Source organism: Chlorocebus sabaeus, chromosome 26 (genome assembly GCF_047675955.1).
Source record: "Chlorocebus sabaeus isolate Y175 chromosome 26, mChlSab1.0.hap1, whole genome shotgun sequence".
NCBI classification, from domain to species: Eukaryota; Metazoa; Chordata; class Mammalia; order Primates; family Cercopithecidae; genus Chlorocebus; species Chlorocebus sabaeus.
Window position 1 is genome coordinate 20,749,139 of NC_132929.1, and position 22,977 is coordinate 20,772,115.

The window sequence follows — 22,977 nt, forward strand, 5'->3', positions numbered from 1 at the left end:
TTAAGGTCTTCTCTACACTACTTATTCTAGTTAGCCATTCATCTAATCTTTTCTCACAGTTTTTAGCTTCTTTGCAATGGGTTCAAACATCCTCCTTTAGCTCAGAGAAGTATGTTATTACCAACCTTTGGAAGCCTACTTCTGTCAGCTCGTCAAAGTCATTCTCTGCCCGGCTTTGTTCCATTGCTGATGAGGAGCTGTGATCCTTTGGAGGAGAAGAGGCACTCTGGATTTTAGAATTTTCCACTTTTCTGCTCTGGTTTCTCCCCATCTTTGTGGTTTTATCTACCTTTGGTCTTTGATGCTGGTGACCTACAGATGGGGTTTTGGTGTGGATGTCCTTTTTGTTGATGTTGATGCTATTCCTTTCTATCTGTTAGTTTTCCTTCTAAGAGTCAGGTCGCTCAGCTGCAGGTCTGTTGGAGTTTGCTGGAGGTCAACTCCAGACCCTGTTTCCCTGGGTACCACCAGTGGAGTCTGCAGAACAGCAAATATTGCAGAAGAGCAAATATTGCTGCCTGATCCTTCCTCTGGAAGCTTTGTCCCAGAGGGGCACCTGCCTGTATGAGGTGTCAGTCGGCCCCTACCAGGAAGTGTCTCCCAGTTAGGCTACACAGGGGCCAGGGACCCACTTGAGGAGGCAGTCTGTCCAGTCTCAGAGCTCAAACACCGTGCTGGGAGAGCCACTTCTCTCTTCAGAGCTATCAGACAGGGACGTTTAAGTCTGCAGAAGTTTCTGCTGTCTTTTGTTCAGCTATGCCCTGCCCCCAGAGGTGGGGTCTACAAAGGCAGCAGACCTTGCAGAGCTGTGGTGGGCTCTGCCCAGTTTGAGCTTCCCCGACCACTTTGTTTACCTACTCAAGCCTCAGCAATGGCAGACACCCCTCGTCTGCCAGGCTGCTGCCTCAGACTGCTGTGCTAGCAGTGAGCAAGGCTCTGTGGGCGTGGGACCCACTGAGCCAGGCGCAGGATATAATCTCCTAGTGTGTCATTTGCTAAGACTATTGGAAAAGTGCAGTATTTGGGTGAGAGTGTCCTGATTTTCCAGGTATATTCTGTCATGGCTTTCCTTGGCTAGGGAAGGGAAATTCCCCGACTGCTTGCACTTCCCAGGTGAGGCAATGCCCTGCCCTGCTTCGGCTCACCCTCTATGGGCTGCAGCCACTCTCCAACCAGTCCCAATGAGATGAACCAGGCACCTCAGTTGGAAATGCAGAAATCACCATCTTCTGCATCAATCACACTGGGAGCTGCAGACCAGAGCTGTTCCTATTTGGCCATCTTGGAACAGAATCTGGATGATTTACTTCTGTCTCCCAGTTTGGAAGCCTCCTGCCAGCAGGCTACTCTAGATCTCTTGAACTTTCTAGCTAATCAAGCATGCAAGGCATCTAAACCAGAAGCCCAGCTCTGCTTACAACAAGCCAAATATCTAGGCCTAATCCCAGAGGAACCAGGGCCCTCGGCAAGGAACAAATACAGCCTATACCGGTACTGGTCCCTCAAGAAGTAGCACCAACCAGATTGATAAACTCGCTCATCTGATCTTGTGATCCCCACCCAGGAACTGACTCAGTCCAAGAAGACAGCTTAGATTCCCTATGATTTCATCTGTGACCCAAACAATCAGCACTCCTGACTCACTGGCCTTTCCCCACCCATCAAACTATCCTTAAACACTCTGAGTCCCCATATGTTCGAATGCTTGGGCAGCCTGATTTGAGTAATAATAAAACTCCAGTCTCCTGCATAGCTGGTTCTGCATGAACTCTTCCTCTATTGCAGTTCCCCTGTCTTGATAAATTAGTTTTGTCTAGGCAGCAGGCAAGGTGAATCAATTCAGCAGTTACATATGGGGGAGGGGGGACTGTAAGGGAATGAAATCCTGAGCACTGTCCTCAAAGGAGGGAGGGGCCTTATAGACTTAGGCCTCGCTAGAAGCAGCTCTCTCCTCAGAGAGTAAAATCTCACTGTTTCTCAGAGGTCTGAGAGGCTTGAAGGAAGAGTTTGGACAGAAACTCTGCTTTGAATAGAAGCAGCAGAACCAGTTGAGAGAAAGAGGTCCACAAATTCCATTTCATGGCTTTTTTTTTTTTTTTTTTTAAGACAGATTTTCACTCTTGTTGCCCAGGCTGGTGTTCAATGACGCAGTCTCAGCTCACTGCAACCTCTGCTTCCCAGGTTCAAGCTATTCTCTTGTCTCAGCCTCCCAAGTAGCTGAGATTAAGGCACATGCCACCACGCCCGGCTAATTTTTGTATTTTTAGCAGAGATGGGGTTTCATCATATTAGGCTGGTCTTGAACTCCTGACCTCAGGTGATCTACCCCTCTCAGCCTCTCAAAGTGCTGGGATTACAGGCGTGAGCCAGTGCGCCTGGCCTCATGTCTTTTTTATACTTATGCACCAGGCCCATGGAATAATGCACGAATTCATTCACTCCTAGTCGTGCCAGGCCCTTTGCTGGGGGCCGGAGAAACAGGGCCGACACGGATGCTGCGTCATGGTAGCACCTGTCTTCCAAAGTGCACACTGAGCTCCACCCACAGCCTCAGCGTTCTTGTTGCTAGGAATATGGCTGCACCTCAGACCTAGACCTACTGGATCAGAATCTCGGTGCTGGTCTTGAGAATCTGCATTATCAACAGCTCCTCACATTTCCCACCCCCATTCTTCTGCAGATAACATTTGAGAGCCCTGGTCTTGTGCCTATTGCCTCCGCAGGCGGTTTTCAGGGCAGCTGTGCGCGCTTGGATGTGAGGCGGCAAAAACAGCACGCTTCAGGGCTGGCGCGGTGGCTCACTCCTGTAATCCCAGCACTCTGGGAGGCCGAGGCGGGCGGATCATGAGGTCAGGAGACCGAGACCATCCTGGCTAACACGGTGAAATCCCATCTCTACTAAACAGAGATACGTGGTGGTGGGCGCCTGTAGTCCCAGCTATTCGGGAGGCTGAGGCAGGAGAATGGCGTGAACTCGGGAGGCGGAGCTTGCAGTGATCGCACCACTGCACTCCAGCCTCGGCCACCAGCAAACAAACAGCGTGCTACAGATGGAGCCAGCGCCCAGGCTTAGCGCCCCCAGCCCCCTCGCGAAGCCCCGCCCCGCCTCCGGATCCGGAGAAGGCCAGGAAGCCCCGCCCCTCCACGCTAGCACCGCCCGGGCTGTCACAAAGGAGGAAGCCTAGCCCCGCCCCTGCGTGCGCCGCTTCTTCCAGGCCCCGCCTTCCACCCTGTGCCCTGGACCCTCCGCTGGGCAGCGCCACCAGAGCGACCAAACGTCCCGCGCCTTCCAGGCCGCACCCGAGAGCCAAAAGAGTTCCATGGCGGCGGCGGCCAAGCCCAAGAACCTTTCCCTGGTGGTGCACGGACCGGGTGACTTGCGCCTGGTAAGCCTGGAAGGAGGGTGGGAAGCCTACCGACCCTACCTCACTCTCCTCTGAGCCCAGCCGCAGTCCTGGCTTCCCACTTCCAGCCCTGCGCCGCCCCGCACCTTAAGCGCCCTGGCTGCCCAGATCCCAGCTGGTTCCCCTCCGGGTGTGGGGGCGGCGGGTAGTGGCTGTTGCAAAGGGCAGGGATCTAGTCGTGTGCCTCCCTGAACCTAGCCCCGTGGCTGGCACGTGGCCGGTGCCCAGGATGGTTGCAAACTGTTTGAATGAATCTTTCTCTCTCCTTTGCCAGCTGCAGATTTACAGTCCAGCCTCTTGTCATTGACCTTTCCAAAGAAAATGCTAAGGCTGTCTGAATTATCTGGGCAGACAGTGCAGAGCAGAAAGGGGGGTCAGAGAACACTTAAAAACAACGGAAGTTCTATTTAACTCCCCTTGCTTGGGACTGATAAACCTCCCTTGCAGGATTATTATGATCACAAGAGTACTCAGCACTTAGTACGTGCTCAGGAAGTGCCAGCTCCTTCTCCTTTCCTTCCAGTCTAGGCCTCCATCTCCAGAACCCCTGGTGTTCCCCTTGCCTGTGCCAGACTTCTGGATCTTGATAGTCCCCTTGTCTGTAAGGCTCCTTCTCTCCCTAAGTCCCTATCTGGTTCACTTTCCAGCAGTTTTCCTTTCTAATCCCGTGCCTCTGTCCCTTTAGGAGCATTCTGTATGTGTGTTCTCTGCCTGAGACCCTGCCTTTTGCTCCCTGGCTTGTGGCACTAAATAAAGTTTAGGGAGTGGCTGAGTCAGCACCCTGGTCATGCCAAGGCTGCCTTGACAAAGTCCCTCTCAGATGGGCCTGTGATGGCAGTGGCTGTGTGGGATGAGTGCCAGCCATCTCTGCTGCTCCCTTGTACCTCCTTTCCCTCAAAGTCCATGCGTCAGTATGTAAACTGCAGTAATTCAGAAGCTTATCCAGATTAGCAGTTCTTGACTATTTAAGAATCTGTGATGTCCCCTCAACAGAATGCAAACAGACTGAGTTTGGCAACAATTTCAGATTGTTCAAGGACTCTCTTTAAGCCGCTCTAAGCCCCTCTGTAGAACCCTTGTCCCAGCTGACACTCCATCTCCTCAGTTGGAGAAAGTGCCAAGCCGAGGTGATAAGTTGTGTTAGTTAACAGACTCAGATGTTCAGACTCCCCAGTCCAGTGCTCATTCCACTCTTTCGAGCCTCCACCCAAGGTCCTGAATTAAAGTGAGGCTGTTAGTGTTTATTGTTGCAAATGCCAGATGGTGGTATGAGTAAGGGAAAGTGGTCCAGCTCTACACAGTTTGCAGAGTGATTTCCAACTCAGTACTTGATTCCACAAACATTCACTCATGAAAGGATGCCTGCCATGTGCCAGGCACTGGGCTGAGGGCCCAGAGAGGAGGACACAGCCCCTGCTCCCAAGTTTACTAAGGGAGGCAGAGAGACAAAGTCAACAATTATGAAAGAGCCCGAGGGCTTTGATGGAGGCCTCAGAGAGAAAAGACCCCACAGGGAGGGGCCTTGGCCCTCTATCTGCTCAGAGCCTGCTTAAAAGTCATGCACCTAAGGTACAGAACCACAGTTCAGTTCTCCTCCACCTTAACTCAAACTCATGGTCTCCCACTGCTCAGGCAGACTACCTCTATTATGGTTTTGTAGACAAAGCTTTGAAGATTAGAGCAGCAGGGAACTAACCTTGATTTCATCAGCTGTGCATTAGAAGCCACTCTCTGACTGGATTAGGGGCTAGGTTGGGGTGGCTGTAACCTAAAGGATCTAGAAAATATGATGGGCTAGAGAATTTCACCTGTGGTTGTGTGCTAGTACACTAACTGGGTAAAAGAGTTCAGAGGAGGATTTAGGAAAACACGTAGGCTCAGTTTGAGAATGGGAAGTGGTAGGGTCATTTACTAGTCAGAGTAGATTAAAATGATGAGATCAGGTTTGAAAATTTGAGTTTAAGATGTCACTGGAGGCCAGGTGTGGTGGCTCATGCCTGTAATCCCAGCACTTTGAGAGGCCAATGTAGGCAGATCACTTGAGGTCAGGAGTTTGAGACCAACCTGGCCAACATAGTGAAACTCTGTCTCTACTATAAATTCAAAAATTAGCTGGGTGTGGTGCTGCATGCCTGTAATCCCAGATACTTGCAAAGCTGAGAATTGCTTGAGTCTGGGAGTCAGAGATGCAATGAACTGAGATCGCACTACTGTACTCCAGCCTGGATGACAGCTAAACTCTGTCTAAAAAATAATAATAATAAAATAACAATAAAAAAATTAAAAAATAAAAATAAAGATGTCTCTAGGACAGGACACAAGGTGCCTTTGAGAAATTTCCTTGGGTGCAGGGGTCTGGAGTGCAGGGATGCTATCTGGTGTGGAAATGTAAACTCAGGAGTCCTTTGCTCCTCTACTGAGCAGCACTGCACCGCCCACCCCCACCCAGGGGGCATTTGGAAATGTGTCAGGGAGGTTTGGTTGTCACAATGACTGAGGAGCACTACTGCAGACTTTATTCAGTTCATAGCACTGTCCTGGACAACGAAGAGTTGTCCTGTCCCAAATAGTGCCCTATGGGGAATTGTGTATGGCTGAGCTTGCCTAGGCTGAGTGAACCATGTAGAATGAGAAGGAAAGAAGAGGAGGCCATTACCCTGGAGAGAGCCCCAACACTGGAGGGGAAAGGGCAGAAAGAGTTGTCAGCAGAGGAGACCCACCAGCGAGGACTATGCTGCCTCAGGTGCACCTGCAGCTCCACACAAACCTTCTGGGTCCTCGCCACTCCTTCTCAGGCATGGTCTTCCACCAGCACCACCACAGGGCCCACCCCTGACCCCAGTGTGGTATCACTGCTTCTCCACCTTTTCCTTAGGACAGATAGGCTCGGTGGCTTGGGTTTGGGGCCAGTAGTGAACTAGAGATAGCGACTAGGAGGAACAATCCTGGGGAAGCTTTGAGGGGAACCAGCCATTTTCCTCTCTGCAAGAGGACCAAAATGAAACCCAGGATTTCCTGGGCTTAATAAATTGTCAGCGGTTGCATTTGGGTGGGGAGGGGGAAACTTGGTTGGATATAAATTACAAAAAAGATAAGGGGAAGTGGGGAGAATTTGACTGTTTTCTTCTTTTGATGTAAGACCACCCAGCCACAGATCAAAAACGCTTCCATTTCTGGCTGGCTGGGGAACTGAAGCTCAAAAAACTGTGGCCGGTTTAGGTATACCGAGGGCAGGGTCTGCTGATAAAATGGTTCAGTGCCTCAGGAACTCCTATGAAAGGAGTTGTTTGAGGAAACTCTCATTCCTAAAATCTTTTCAAAAAATGTATACATTTTCAAGGAAAAAGTGTATTATTTAAATTACATCATTATTTGCTTTCCAAAATGTGTATAAATCGTTCCTAAAATCTGAAGCAGGGTTCCGAAGTGTTCTGAAGCAGGAAGTGACGGCTCAACCCTTCCCAGTGCTGCCTTCCTGCTTGAGGTAAGGCCAGGAGCCAGCCAGCGTCCAGGGCAGTGGTCCTGTGGGGGAGTGTGACCTGGTCCACTTTACTTGTCCCTTAACTGGCAGGAAGGAAACGTACCGAACAGCATCCCTACTGCCTAAGCAGAAGGCACCATTCTCTTCTTTCTTGATGTATGGCTGCAGGGAACAAAAAATTAAACTCCTCGCCTACTAATTAGTTTAATGATCACCTTGACCACAGCAAGGAGGAGTATTTATAAATTGGGTGGTAAGTCAGACACACACTAAGACCGGTGGTTTTCTTTTATAATGAGGAGAACAAAATGAAACAACAACCTGAGACTTAAGGACTTTTGCTTTTTCCTCTCATTTTAAATAGAGAAAGTTTGGGAGTTGGAGGGAGCAAAAGGGACTGATGACCAAGTTGATGTATAAGGAAGCAAACAGTGTCAGCTTGCTGGGGTTCTCTCTAAATGGAAATAGTGCGAAGTTCCCAAACCAGGCTGGGGAGCCAGAGTGGGGTTTAGTCCCCGTTCTACTGCTGCTAGTTGTATGACTCAACAAATTATTTTCCACTTCAACTTCCCAGTGAAATGGGGGTAATAGTAGTGTTCTGTTTGGTTGTATGAGGATTCAGTGGGACCAGTCGTGCGTGTGAAAGGCCTAGCACAGCATCCAGCACACTGTTAGTGGTACGTGCTCACTGTGGAGACGAGCAGGAAGCCAGAGACCCTGAGAACGGACACTTAAACCCTATCAGCTTAGAAAGAGTTGGACGGAGACCAGGGCCTTCAAACACATGGACAGTTTTCCTAACCAAGTTATTATAATGTGGGCCCAGGCAACAATCTTGTTTTCCTCTGTGTTTTCCAGTTTACTGTATGCCCCTTTGATCAGTCTATAGAAACCCAGAAGCTTTTAATTAGGAAATGAATTCCTGGTTCATGAAGTTAGAATATAAAACAGTCAAATTAGCTTTTCCCCCACAGAAGCTATGTTTGGTGGTGGGGGTGGTGGGCAGCTTGTTTTTGTAATGTAGGGTTCCCTCGAATGGTAGGGAAATGAGGGGAATTAATATGTTGACTGCCTACTGCGTTCCAGGCATGTGCTGGGTACTTTAATACAGGGCTTTACAAACTGTCCACAATGAAGGACCGATTTTATTTTTTCCAGACGGCCATGGACTGATATGTTTGCATCAATATATTTGAATGCTGCGTCATGTCAAAATGCTATAAACAACCAGGCACGGTGGCTCACGCCTGCAACCCCAGCACTTTGGGAGGCCAAGGCGGGCAGATCACTTGAGGCCAGGAGTTTGAGTCCAGCCTGGCCAACATGGCAAAATCCTGTCTCTACTAAAATAAAAAAATTAACTGGGTGCGGTGGTGCACTCCTGTAATCCCAGCTACTCAGGAGGCTGAGGCACGAGATCACTTGAACGGGGAGGCGGAGGCTGCAGTGAGCCAAGATCATGCCACTGCACTCCAGCCTGGGTGACAGAACAAGACTCTATCTCAAAACAAAAACAAACAAAAAAATTCTATAAACATTTCTAAATGCTCCTCTCAAGTTCTGTACATTGCATTACAAATCAGTTCATCAGTCACCCTCTGAGTGCACTTCATCTCCCTTCTTCCTGAAAGCCGGCTCTTCTAGACTTCAGGCAGGAGCAGCTGAACAGGGAGGAGTACAGCAACAAAACAGGCTCCACTTCCAGGCAACTGAACACCGTGGAGGGGATGTAGTCAGATTTTCGTTATAATTAGCTATATGAGGAGGCAACAAATTAAAGGGAAAAATAATAATTTTAGAATGATGGGTGAATGTTGTTTAACTATAAAGGGCAGAAAAAAATAATACATTGGCATCAAGTTTAAACATTACTCGGAGATCCATGAAGGTATTTCTTGAGTTTTTGTCCATTGAGGCAATGTATTATACCTTAGGTCAAAAGAATTGCTTTGACCTAAGCATTTTTGTTTTGTTTTGTTTTTTGAGATGGAGTCTTGCTCTGTCGCCCAGGCTGGAGTGCAGTGGCCCGATCTCAGCTCACTGCAAGCTCTGCCTCCCGGTTTCCCACCATTCTCCTGCCTCAGCCTCCCAAGTAACTGGGACTACAGGCTCCTGCCACTGCGCCCAGCTATTTTTTTGTATTTTTAGTAGAGACGGGGTTTCACAGTATTAGCCAGGATGGTCTCAATCTCTTGACCCTGTGATCCACCTGCCTCGGCCTCCCAAAGTGCTGGGATTACAGGTGTGAGCCACTGTGCCCGGCCTTGACCTAAGCATTTTCAAATACTTTTATGTATTTTTAAAAATAAGATAAATCTATGTCTAATGCAGCACATTCAAAATGTTCCCTCCTTGCCGTCTATACTTTACTGTTAAGATTTTGGGATAAGAAGCGGATTGTATAATGAGAGGGCATGAACATGGGCAGCTCAGATGGTCCTGGGCATCATGTCTGTTTCTCTGAGCCAGCTGCTTCTATGTGATCAGATTAAAGGGGCTGATAGTCATGAAGGAGCAGCTGGATTAAACCAGATTACCCTGATAGTGACGAGATGCAGGGTGCTTAACCCTTACCAGTCAGAGACACTCAAGAGTGAAAAGAGAATCTAAAACTCCTCCAGAAAAAGAGAAACTGGGTAGCAGCAAGTAGCCCAAAGAAGCATCTTTCTTGCTTTTATCTTAATTTTATGTTTTAACAACAACAAAACAAAACCCAAACTGGACACACCATTTCAAATTCAAAACAGGAGATTAAATCCAGCAAACACTCCCACCTCCGCCAACAGTTCTGGAAAGGCAGTGCCTTTGTCTGTGAAAGACCGCAAGGCACAAAGGTAGCATTTTCCTCTCAAAGTGATGCAAGCTTTTTCTTGGCCCCTTCACTGGACTTACGGAAGGGATGCCTTATCTACTGGGCCTACCGTGCTCAACCCCTTGTGGGAGGGAGCACATGAATGAGCAAGTGCAGGATCCAGCCAGCCAGCTGCTCCAGGCACTGACACAGGAGCAAGCTCCTCGAGGGTAATGTGGCAGCACCCAGGTAAGGGTGTCCATGATCCCAAAGCCCCAGAGGGGCTGTTACAGTGCTCGTTTAGTTCCACCATCTGCAGGTGGTGGCATGTTAGCAGCTCAGTTGGTCCCTTGCCTCACTGCACAGGGCATGCCACTGGTGAGGGGCAAAGGGCCACTGTGACAGCCTTTTCTGGGTACCTGCACTTGGTGGACCCTGAGCTCTTGTCCAGTGTCCAAGAAGAATGAGGTCACCCAGATGATTGAAGGATGGTGAAGGTGAAGAATTTTACTGAGCAATGAAAATGGCTTTCAGCAGAGAGGGGAACTGGAGAAGGGATGGGAAGGGCAGGTTGTCTTCCCAGAAGTCAGGTTGTCTCTTCCCCGAAGTCAGGCCATCTCCCCCTCTACCAACTGAGTCTGGGATCTTTATAGGCACAGGATGGGAAGTGTGTGTTGACTGGTTTGTGAGTATGCAAAAAATGTTAAAGTGAAGACACCACTCAAAGGTGGGCAAAACAGTGTAGAAAACCACTTAGGAAAGATTAGGTATATGTAAAATAGGTGAAGGGTGGGGATCAATCAGAGGAAAGCGTTCAAACAGGAAGACAAGTTCTTGATCCAGTCCCAGGATTTAACTTGTAGCTTGGCTTTCAGGCTTTAAACCGTCTTCCAATTGGAGGTGGAATGTCACTGGATACCCACTCCTATCTGCCTAGGCATTTGGCCACCTCCTTTCGCTATGAAAAGCAGGAGAAGAAGCAAGCAATATCACAAATAGGATTTTAACATTCCGTAAAAGCAGCCCTATTCTAAGGGGAGATACTAGAATTATGGATGTAGGGGAAATTTCTCTATAAAAATGCATGGCAGAAATGAAGAAGAAGGAGAAATATGTACACGTCGATACAATATTGGTATCTAACTTAGAAGTCTTTTAGTGTGGCTGTTAAGGCTGGCAGTTTTCCCCAAATCAGGTTTACATTAAGAACATTAATTGCCAGGGAAAATATATTCAAATTTTGCAAAGTAATATTCAACTCAACAATTCTAAAAAACATGGAAATATTCAATTACATAGACCTGAACACAGTAAGCACTTATCAAGATCACTAACAGACTAGCATCCGACAAAAGCTCAAAGACTTAGAATTTTTGCTCTATAGAGAGAACCATTTAATAAGATCATGTATGGTTATATTCACACATTTTGAATTAGGAGGAAATTTTAATCTATTTATCCCTGATGAAAATTAAATGGTCCTTAACTATCCTGTGTGGATTCAATGCTAGGTGCTGGAGAAGTGCAAAGGAGAGAAAGGAGTCACCTCTCCAGCCTTGTGGGGACCTGGGAGGCTTCTTGCAGGAGGTGATGCCTGAGCACCAGTCCCAATAAGCAACTGCCTATTGGACAGCTGTCATGTCAGGTTCCAGCCTACTTGGGCTGACTCCAACCAGGAGCCCAGAGGTTTCACAAGAACTCAATGGTCAATTAAATGCGAGGCTTTTACATACCTACAATCATGCAAATATATTCAACACACACAGGCAGTGATAGGGGAGGTCAGGGCGGGCATGGTGGTTCACACCTGTAATCTCAGCACTTTGGGAAGCTGAGGTGGGAGGATCACTTGAGGCCAGGAGTTTCAGACCAGCCTGGGCAAGACCTCATCTCTACAAAAAATTTAAAAAGTAGCCGGGTGTGATAGCACACTCCTGTAATCACAGCTACTCAGCAGGCTGAAGTGGGAGGATCATTTGAGCCCAGGACTTCGAGATTGTGGTGAGCTATTAATGTGCCAGCCTGGGCTACAGAATGAGAATGCATCTCTTTAAAAAACAAACAAGAAAACAAACAAACAAACAAAACCAGAGGAAACTAGCCATGGCAAGTAGCTCCAGAGACCAGCACGCTGACCGATTAACCGATTTGGATTTCCCTCGAAACAATAAAGTGGGAGGAGTGTTGTGGCTGTTCTTCTCCCTGCAGAACTTATGGCAGCCTCTGCTCATGAGGAGGAGGCCTCAGAGTTCTCATTGGCAGAGCTTCTACAGGCTCTCGGCCATGGTCACTTTCTTTACTGTTTTTATACCCTACACAGGAATGTCCAATTTCATGTCTTAGCCACCTTTTAGCTTCACTTTCTTATTTTATTTTTTAAAATTAATTTTGGAGACAGGGTTTCACCATGTTGCCCAAGCTGGTCTGGAACTTCTGAGCTTAAGCAATCCACCTGCCTCGGCCTCCCAAAGTGCTGGGATTACAGGTGTGAGCCATCCCACCTGGCCTTGGCTTCACTTTCTTGTCAAGTTTTGGGGTTGCCTGGCCGCAGCAGGTGTTATCATCTCAGATTAAACCATTCTCAAGGTTAAAAATAAACCTTGAGAATATTATGTTAATAAAAACAAACCAGTGACAAAGTGACAAATAGTATATGATTCCACTTGTATGAAATAAGTAGCCAAACTCACAGAAAGTAGAATGGTGTTTGTTAAGGGCTCCTGAGGGGTAAAATGGGCAGTTGTTACTTAATAGGTATTCAGTTTCAGGTTTACAAGATGTAAAATTCTAGAGGTCTGTTGTATAACAATGTGAATATAGACAACAATATTAAATTATACACTTAAAAGGATTTAAGATGGTAAATTTTATGTTATGTATTATACCACAATATGTTTTTATAAAACAATAACTAGAAGAAAAAAAAGACTCCATTTTGAGACATTTTGAATCACAAAACATTATTATATATCAATAGCCCCACCTGGATGTCCTAAGACACCTTAGTCCCAGCATGTCCAAACCTAAGTGTCTCCTAATTCTCGTAGGAATTTAGAAGTCATCCCAGATGCCTCACTTCCCACCTCCTGTGGGATCTGGAAGAGGGAGAGAGATTAGGCAATGGGAAAGGGTGAGTGTGGTGTGGTTGCGGGTAAGATGGGGGCATAGTGGCCACCACGTGAGGGGTTTAGGAGTCTCCAGGGTCACTGGCGACTTGATACGAATTTGCATTTCAGCAAGATTGTTATCAGCAGAACAAAGTTGAATGGAGCCAGGAGAGCCTGGGCTGTAGACCAGCTCATTGGACCTTGGGAAGACATTCTACCTCTTATTTTGACCTCAAGTTTGCCAGGACCAACGCGGCTAGAACAAAGCCTCTCATGACAAAATAGCCAATTGGGAAACCTTTGAATTTTCCTCCCACCCTCAAAACACCTTTCAGGCACCCAAGAGAAAGGGAGAATGGAAGGGGAAAGGAAGAAAAACAGGGTCTCTTGCGCTCTGCAGGTGTGCAGGGCAGCCCTCCACAGGCCACAGGAGGCTTGGCAGCAGGGAGCAGGTGACTGCTGTGCATCTGGGATGAGACCAGCACCTTCCCCACACACTGCCAGCCATCCCCCACCCTGAGACAGTGGGAGCATGTTGCACTCTTTCCACAACTGGCAGAGTCAAGCCTAAAAACTGCTAGAATCCCTTCACTTTCTTCCGAATTCCAGCCTTGTAAAGAGTGGTCAGATTTTCTTAATGTTGATATGAAAACCATGAGAATACAGTTGTCCTTGGTATCCTGGAGTAGGGGAAGGATTGGCTCCAGGAACCCTTTGCGGATGCCAAAATCCAAGCATTCTCAAGTCCCTTGTACATGATGAAATGGTGTAGTATTCGCATATAACCTCCATGCATCCTCCCATCTGCTCTAAATCCCCCCAGATTACCTGTAACACCTGACACAATGTCAATGCTCTGTAAATCATTGTTATAGATTATTTTTCATTTGCATTATTTTTTAGGGTTGTACTGCTATTTTTAATTTTTTGAATATTTTTGACCTGAGGTTTGGTTGAATCCAGGATGCAGAACACAACTTTTCCACAAAACAATTTAAAATACTTGTCAAAAGATAAAATTACTACAATTTAATTTAAAAGATTTTATTTGGCTTTATTTGCAATTCTAGAATTGGGCAACACTTCATTCCATAAAATAGCGTGTGCTCCAGTGAGGTAAACAGAGGAGGTGGTTTTACAAACAGAAAAGAGCTAAAGAAAGCAGAAACACAAGAAAAAGCAGATTGGTCATTTCAGTTATTTTCTTTGTAAGGTGGGAACAGGGAAATAGAACCAAAAAAAAATAACTGATTGGTTAAGATGAGGTTTCTTCAGGTCATAATTTTTCATTTTTTTGGTAAGGATTAAAGTAGAGGGAACTTTATTATCATGCTGACTGAAACTGGCCTGTTTGGGATATTTGGCTGTTATCCTGATTTCTCTGAAGGTCATGTAACAACTCAGTTTTGCTTTGATGACGTGGAACTTCAGCATGAGTGGCTCCATTCTGGGTTTTTATTCTGTTCTCTTGGGGCCCAGTGCAGGAGCAAAACAGTGGCCTCCTGAAATTTCTATTTAACGTGCTTTACTCTTATCAGAAGGACAAGATTGACCAGGGTTGGTTCAACCATAGCATGAGCTAATTATGGAAAAAGAACTTTGATTTTACTTCTTTTGTAATAACAGCGAACGTATTTACTGAGTCGGCATTCCCTTTCATGATTATCATATGAAGGAGGAAATTGGGGCACACGGGTTACATAACTTACCCTGAGGTCACGCAGCTGGTGGGGGAAGCCTGGGCTGCATGTAGACAGGCAGTTCTAGAGTCTGAGTTCACTGTGCCACTCAGGTTGGCTGGAGGAGGGAAAAGGCATCTTCCTTCCATTTCTCCTTGTGTTGAAGCCATTGCTGCAACCCAAGCGAGATAGGTTGAGGGAATCAACTCAGTTATGCAGGTGGAAGTAGAGGAAATGGCGCCAGTGATGACATAGCTAGGAAATATATATTTAGGCTAATCTAAAAAATATATTTAGGAAAAGCAAGATAACATTTAGTATGTGAGAGGTACCTGAGATGATCCTATGTCCCCAGTTGCTTCAGGAGTGGGCTGGTGGGGCAGCGGGAGGAGCTGAAGGGGGTAGAAGGGAGAGTATATATGTGATTCAGATATGTATTTCTGACTTGAAGTGAAATATGCTGGAAAACGGACACAACTGTGGTAAAGAAGAGTTACTCAATTCCTTTTTACCCCCTTGTACAGTCACTTATTAAAAGATAAGAAATTCGGCCAGGCACAGTGGCTCACACCTGTAATCCCAGCACTTCAGGAGGCAGAGGCAGGCAGATCACTTGAGGCCAGGAGTTCGAGACCTGCCTGGCCAACATGGTGAAACCCCATCTCTACGAAAAATTAAAAAAAAGTTAGTCATGCAACATGGCACGCACCTATAATCCCAGCTACTTGGGAGGCTGAGGCAGGAGGATGGGAGGATCACTTTGAGTTCAGGAGGTCGAGGCTGCAGTGAGCTGAGATCATGCCACTGCACTCTTGCCTGAGTGCAGTGACATCTGACATCAGGGACTGCTGATGAGTTACTAAAAATAAAAAAGAAAAAAAAAAAAGAAAAAAGACAAGAAAAATAAATTCTGTTTAGGAAACCTTGAATATGATTGAGGTGACAAAACCTTTGGGAATGAGGAGAAAAAGAACTGTGGAGATAAAAGTGAAAGTTCGGGATCTCAGAGAACCTAAGGAACTTTGGTAGATGAGAAATAGGATAATTGGAAGAGTATCTGAGACAGAGAAAGAGATTAAGCAAACAGAGGATTGTGGCCAACATCATGCCAAGGAAACATGAAGGGCAAGGTTTTGAGTAACCATGCTGTAATAACTTTCTGAAACATTGTAGTCTCCACAGTGTGCTTAGGGCAATATTTACAGACCTACCGGCTGATGTTAAAATGGTTTTGTGCTCAGGTAGCATGTCTGCTACAGAGACAGGGGGCAGGAGACAAGCCTGAGTTGTAAGGGTAATTAGAATCAGCAAGAAAAAGAATGGAAGAAAAAAGTTGGGGTGCAGGGAGAGGAATTTATTTTAACTTCTCCATCAAGTGTGTTCTGCTATAGGCACAGCACAGGCTGTGGGCACAGCACCCTCTAGTGTCTGGGAGAGTCATTGCAGCTTTGCGGTGTGGTAGGAGCACAGTTGTTCAGCTCCATTAACTTGAACAAATATTTACAGTCGTGTTCTCTGTAGTGACCCAGGGCCTACTTGGTGTGCCTGACTGTTGTTCTAAGCTTTAGTCTTACCACCTCTCCACCTCCAAATGGGGCGTTCAGGTCTGGCCTGGCTTTAGGCAAGGCTATGAATTGTATGCTGTGGAACTGTCTTTCAATGTCTGTGAATTTGCCTACTAGTGCCTTTAGCAGGGAGGGTGGGGTGCTCTGCCATGTTTGAAATAAAGGCCTTAGTCTTTAGTTTCAATTTAACCTACAGTTTAAAATTTCACGTAGTATAATGCAGCCATAAAAATGAATGAGATCATGTCTTTTGCAGGGACATGGATGAAGCTGGAAGCCATCATTCTCAGCAAACTAATGCAGGAACAGAAAACCAAATACCACATGTTCTCACTCATAAGTGGGAGTTGAAGATTGAGAACACATCTACACAGGGAGGGGAACATCACACACCGGGGCCTGTCGGGGGGTTGGGGGCAAGGGGAGGGCATCAGGACAAATACCTAATGCATGTGGGGCTTCAAACCTAGATGATGGGTTGATAGGTGCAGCAAAGCAGCATGGCATGTGTATACTGATGTAACAAACCTGCAGGTTCAGCACATGTATCCCAGAACTTAAAGTGGTAAAAAAATTCAAGTGGTATAACAGAAGCATCACTTTACACAGCGGTCTCTGATGTCTGATGTGGGACCAGCAACGACTTTGAGGAAGGTTTTGGTGACAATCAGCTATCTTGAGGTGGCTATTTCTAGACTGATTACCTCCCTCCCTCCCATCCTCCCTCCCTCGCTTCCTTCCTTCTTTCCTTCCTTCCTTCCTTCCTTCCTTCCTTCCTTCCTTCCTTCCTTCCTTCCTTCCAATGTAGCCAGTCTAAATTATTAAGAGATTAAAAAACTCCCTTAAGCCTTTTTGCCCCCATCAGGCTGCTTTGGATGCAGCTCCACCATTTGCTACCTTAGTGTTAGCATGGGCGGGTTCCTCAGTCTCATCACATGGAAAAGGGAAATAGTAGGATGTACCATGTAGTTTTTTTGCGAGTATTAAATGAGGTAATGCCTGTAAAGCACATAGTACCTGACACAAAGAAGCCATTGAGCAATGTCAGCTAGGCAGCAATAGCATTAAAGCTTTGAGCTTTGTTTCCCTGGAGAAGAGGTTCAGATTAGCACTGAGCCTCTTCAACAGAAAGGGCTGGTAACTTGAGATGAGTGAAAACCTCTGACCTTCCTTGGAAACACTATTTTGGATAGTGGTTATTTAACAAGTACAAACACTTGAGTTTGGGGCCAAGCACTGTGCCTGGTGCTAAAGAGACGGAAGGCATGGTCTTTGACTTCAAGGCGTTTATGATCTTGTTAGGAAAAACAAAAGCCACGGACCACTAAGCGCAGTGCTGGTGCCAAGCAGCGTGTGTCTGGTGCCCGTGGTGTGGTTTCATGCGGTGGGGCTGCCTGTAAAAGCAGCTAGATAAGCGCTTTTGGGGGAGGTAAGTTTGGAACAGTGCCTCATCCCAGAGCTTGCTTCATGGGGCCCAGCTCTGACATTCTTATCACTTGTTTGGCAGCTCTTTGTACCACCCCTGAAGGAGAAAAGACATATTCCACTTGGGGCTACGGTAGGGCACAGTGGAAGCAGGCTTCATCCACTCTCTGGTAGCATGACCTTGACCAAGTTATTTAACTTCCCAGCTCCGGGTTTCTCATGTACAAACTAAGTGCTATGGTGAGGATAGAGTCCAGCCCACTGCCTGGCACATGGCAGGTGCTATGAACATTTCCATCTCTCTCTCTCTCTTTCTTTCTTTCTTTCTTTTTTTTTTTTTTTTTTTTTTTTTGAGACGGAATCTTGCCCTGTCACCCAGGCTGGAGTGCAGTGGCACAATCTTGGCTCACTGCCATCTCCATCTCCTGGGTTCAAGCAATTCACCTGCCTCAGCCTCCTGAGTAGCTGAGACTACAGGCATGTGCCACCACGCCCAGCTAATTTTTATCTTTTTGATAGAGATGGGTGTCACCATGTTGGCCAGGCTGGTCTCAAACTCCTGATCTCAAGTGATCCGCCCGCATCAGCCTCCCAAAGTGTTGGGATTACAGGCATGAGCCACTGCACCCTCTTTTCTTGATTACCTTAAAATAATAAAATGAACACTTGGATTTGGCCACTTAGTGTCTTCCTTGTCACTAGGACTTTCCTAGCCCGTTGGCAATGAGGAAAGAAGGCTTAGTAAATCAACACTACTACTACTGCTGCTGCTGCTACTGCTATTACTACTAGCTGTGAACACCAGAATAGCTCAGATTGCTTTTGAACCTATGAGAGGGGCCAAAATCCAGGTCTTATGTGTTCCCAAGGGGCCCCTAAAATGCCACATGGGAATTTTAGGGAAACAGGACCAGGTATCAGTCTCTGTGCTGATGGGAAGGAAAGAGATTGGCAGCACAGACACTTTCTCCTACCTGTCTAGAGGGGAACACCCTCACGTTCAACTGTGGGAAACGCCTGCATCCTTTCCCTGGGGGAGTTCGTCAGACCAAACAAATCTGTATCTAAGAACATGTTTCTCCAGGAAGGCAGGATCTGACATGGATGACAGATCTAGAGACCCAAAGATCCCTTCTGCCTAGAGTTACATGGAGTGTGCTTTTTCCTTAGTCCTGGCGAAGTTGCACCAGTGGGTGGGATGAGGTCAGCAATTAGAGTCAGCTCTTCCTCGGCTAGGATTGCGCCTTCGCTTTGTAGGCTGTTTCCTAGGGAGGGAACCCAGTGTCAGCACTTTATCTCATCCTGTGACATGTCACTAGTGACAAGTGTGGTCCTCTGTATGCTTTGTGAGTGTGCTGGCCATGCCGTTGTTGGGTCGGTCACTGTGTTATGTAGACAAGTGAAGAAGGGCTAGGTAGGTGTGCGCAGCGTGCCATTTAGCGTATCCCCTCAGGCATGCACCCAGGAGCAGTGTGGTCTGAGCTTGTGTTAATTCTAAGAAGAAATAAACTAATGATGAAACTCTAGTTTTTAATGGAAAATGTTCATAAGGTAAAGTTATTATACATGTTAAATGATTTTTTCAATTTTGTTTGTTTTAGGAGAACTATCCCATCCCTGAACCAGGCCCAAATGGTAAGTTCTTGGGAAACATAACTTATATTTTATTATTTCCTGTTGTTTCCTTTGGAATCACATGTATATTGTTCCCTTTCCTCTCTTTTCCTACTGTTTATTACTTTTGCGTCCATTAAAAACCTATGCTTTTGTTAGGCTGAGAACGGAGTCTACTGTCTGCAGCATGACCTGGTGGGAGGTTTATCTTGGCTGCTACATGAAATAAAAAGAATAGTGATAGAATCAGAAAAATTACCGTACCAGACTGCTGACTCATCCCAAAGAGTTTTTGATGTGAAGTATATGGACCAATGACAGAATTGTTCCTCTTTTGACCTAATGACAGTGTACCCTATCTACAAGAAGCTGCTGTTGGAGTGGCCAAGTGTCCTAACCCTAACCCAAACTTTGAAAAGGAGTGAGTCTACAGAACTTCATCTTTTAATTAGCAAAGGGAGCATCATGCCAGCTTTCCCCACTCCCCAGGAAGGCCAGTCACCAAAGTGTGCGGCAGCCCAGGACCTTCTGTCCAGTGGGGGTGGGAGGGGCTGCATGGGGCCCTGTCCTCTGCTCTAATCAACCAAGCACAGAAAGTGAGTGAGCACATGGGGCCAGAGTTTCCAACACCTTTACTCCGCTCCTTCCAGGCCTCTCACTTGCTAAGCCTGTGGGGCTCAGCTGACATGCTGACGCCCAAGGTGGCATCTGTAACTTCCCAGCTTTGGGTTTCTCATTTACAAACTGAGTGCTGTGGTGAGGATAGAGTCCAGCCCACTGTCTGCACATGGCAGGTGCTGTGAACATTTCCATCTCTTTTTTTCTGTTGGCTCAGATCCGTGCTGACAGCTGTCTAATCCCTCCCATCCCTGGAATCCCACTTTGTCATAATCATGCAGGAGCCTGAAGTGAGGCTGGGGGCAGTGGGCAGAGTGTCTGTAGATACTCACCCTCCCCTTCTCACACCTAGACAGTCACGTCCCCTTTCTACCCTTGAGAAGTTGGGAGTGTCCTTTCCCACTTTGTCCTACCTCACACCAGAACCGCAGCTTCTGGGTGAACATCAGATCGAAGGCAGCTTTCCTGGTGGATCCAGAGCTTTGCTACTGAAAGGTCACTTGTGTTATCAACTTGTAAGTGGTGAGAATACAGACTAGACAGAATATAGCCATTCTGTGGGTGCTGAGCAAGTATTGTATAGTCAGGGTTCAAGGATTTTCACCAAGATCCGTGTTCAGAGAAGTGAAAGAGTTACCTCACTGTGTCCTGAAAAGTTGACTGTTGATTCCAGAAGTGGCCGAACGAGGGCTGTCTTGGACCCAGAGTACAAGCTTGGCTCCTGGTACAGCTTTTCTCCCTAAAGCAGCATTCTGCTCACACTCTTGTCTCTTGCTACACTTGCATCGGAAGGGAAAAGAGTGCATTTTAGCCAGTGTTATAGCAAAGTCAAATCTAATCTCTCGTTACCAGTTGCTACTTCAAGAGAGGAAATTCTGAGATGATTTTCCTAACTCAAATGACTTTTCCCTTCCTTTGATCTGAGAACTCACCCTGCCATTTCTTACTCTCTTCACTAAAACTGAGGAGGAAGAAAGTTCTGAAGAGCCACCCCAGTAGTCTGTGCAAGTGCACTGCATAGCAGAGATTCGGGTCTCTTTGTCTTTCTAAGGCAGAGTGTTTTTTTTCAGGGAGGTATTCATAACCATCATCTCAGTCAGAGATGATGGTGTTTATTGGTACTTATTTCACCAAAGGGGGACAGTACCATCATTATTTTGAACTTAGAAAACTGGCCAGGCGCGGTGGCTCATGCCTGTAATCCCAGCGCTTTGGGAGGCTGAGACGGGTGGATCACCTGAGGTCATGAGTTCAAGACCAGCCTGGCCAACATAGTGAAACCCTGCCTCTACTAAAAATACAAAAATTAGCCAGGTATGGTGGCACATACCTGTAATCCCAGCTACTTGGGAGGCTGAGGCAGCAGAATTGCTTGAACCTGGGAGGCAGAGATTGCGGTGAGACGAGATCCTGCCATTGCACTCCAGTCCGGGCAACAGAGGGACTCTGTCTCAAAAAAAAAAAAAAGGAAAGAAAACAATAGGCATGAAGAACTCAATAGTTCACAAAATGTTGCCAAGCTGAGATTCTACCAGACTTGTTCTCATAAACAGGTAAGAATCATGCATAGCATATTAGTTATCTAGAAAGTTATCTTTTGGAAAATAGTTTGTTCTCTTAAGTGGTTGGTACATTTCATGCTACTAATAATATCATTTCTACCCAGTGTATTGGTCAGTGTTATCCAGAGAAACAAAACCACTAAGATATATGTGTGTGTGTGTATGTATGTGTGTGTGTACAAAGGGCAGGCTGGAAATTCAGGTAAGAGTTGATGTTGCAGCCTTGAGAAGAGTTCCTTCTCCTTCAGGAAACCTCAGTCTTTGCTTTTAAGACCTTCAAACTGATTGGATGAGGCTAACCTACATTATGGAGGGTAATCTACTTTACTCAAAGTCTATTGGTTTAAAAGCTAACCATGCCCAACATGTATCTTCAAACAACCAGGCAGTATAGCCTAGCCAAGTGGACACATAAAATTAGCCATCACATGTGGAAGCTTGTTTGCCTTGCGAGACTTAATCAGGGTTGCTATGTAGCTTGTTTTCCTCTATGGCCTAAATAGTGTGCCTGGCCTAGTAACCCAGCCCTCTCCCCTGGGCAGAGGGAAATCACTAGGGCACCTCAGAGTGATAGGGGTTGTTCCCTCTCTCACTGTTTTTTTCTTCCTTTCTTTTATCAGAGGTGTTGCTGAGGATGCATTCTGTTGGAATCTGTGGCTCAGATGTCCACTACTGGGAGGAGGGTCGAATTGGGAATTTTATCGTGAAAAAGCCCATGGTGCTGGGACATGAAGCTTCAGGAACGGTCGAAAAAGTGGGATCGTTGGTAAAGCACCTAAAACCAGGTCAGCAAGGTCCTTCGACTTATGTGTTCATTCAATATAAACATATGTGCATGCTTTCTTTGGGCCAGACCCTCTGTTAAGCTCTGGATACAGCAGGGAACAAGACAGTTTTGGTCCATACTCACATGGATCTTACCTTACACAAGAAAAGAGGGACCTGGAACAGACAGATAGTTACTTAGTCACCATGTGTTAAGGGTGGTAGAGGAGAATGCAGGTTGAGACTCGTGTCTTTTATCCAGACCCTTGGTTCATTTGAGGAAGGGACAATTAATCCAACATCTGGAGCCAAGAAGAAATAAGCCAGGTAAAGGGCTGGAGAAAACATCTGAGGCATAGGAACGCAAACCACCTTTAGGTGCTGTGAACCAGGGCCTTGGATATGATGTTTGATTTTTATTAGATGGCTGGGAAACCACCATTATTCTTCCTAGATTTACTTAATTCATCTTCCCAGAGGGAGGAATTCTCAGCTGTGGCAGCCTGTGTTGTTCCCTGATACCATGAATTAAATCCAAGTTGTCTTGGCATAGTTAGCTGTTGGCTTTAACCTTCCTTTACCGGTGAGGCTGCTGTGCAGCCAGGAAATAAGGTCACATTATTTGGGGGAAGGTGGAGGTTGACAGGAGGCACCATCCTGTGTTAGTTATAAAGCTCTCTGAGCCCAACCACATGGAGAGGGATTGGCCAGCTGTGAAGAAGTCAGGCATGTGTCTTGTTTAGGGATGTTAAATCATTCATCATTAGTGGAAGTCAAGAAAGCTCCTGTGGTGTTATGAGGTTATTTCATAGTGGAATGTTTATAGCTTCCAATAGCCACTGGTGATTGGTTCTCACCTGTGGGACAAAGTCTCTGACTATAAATTATAACAAAGGGTGGGTTTCTTTAAATGTAAATTATAACAAGGGTTTAGTCAGTTTTCTACAATGAGCTCAGTCTTATGCC

The 22,977-nt window shown here is 46.4% G+C and overlaps 1 protein-coding gene and 1 long non-coding RNA gene across 2 annotated transcripts in view; one reads left to right on the forward strand and one right to left on the reverse strand.

Moving 5' to 3' along the window:
- LOC140710458 (uncharacterized) overlaps nucleotides 1-11,191 on the reverse strand; it is a 79,540-nt gene extending 68,349 nt beyond the window's left edge. Inside the window, exon 1 of the long non-coding RNA XR_012091479.1 lies at nucleotides 3,426-11,191. This is a non-coding gene — a long non-coding RNA (uncharacterized lncRNA). The remainder of the gene's footprint in view (nucleotides 1-3,425) is intronic.
- The window catches only part of SORD (sorbitol dehydrogenase), a 47,036-nt gene continuing 27,238 nt past the window's right edge, over nucleotides 3,180-22,977 (forward strand). The window contains exons 1-3 of the mRNA XM_008016772.3: nucleotides 3,180-3,386; nucleotides 19,054-19,087; nucleotides 21,867-22,031. Of these exons, the coding sequence (XP_008014963.1) occupies nucleotides 3,321-3,386; nucleotides 19,054-19,087; nucleotides 21,867-22,031 (265 nt within the window). The 5' untranslated portion in view covers nucleotides 3,180-3,320. The remainder of the gene's footprint in view (nucleotides 3,387-19,053; nucleotides 19,088-21,866; nucleotides 22,032-22,977) is intronic.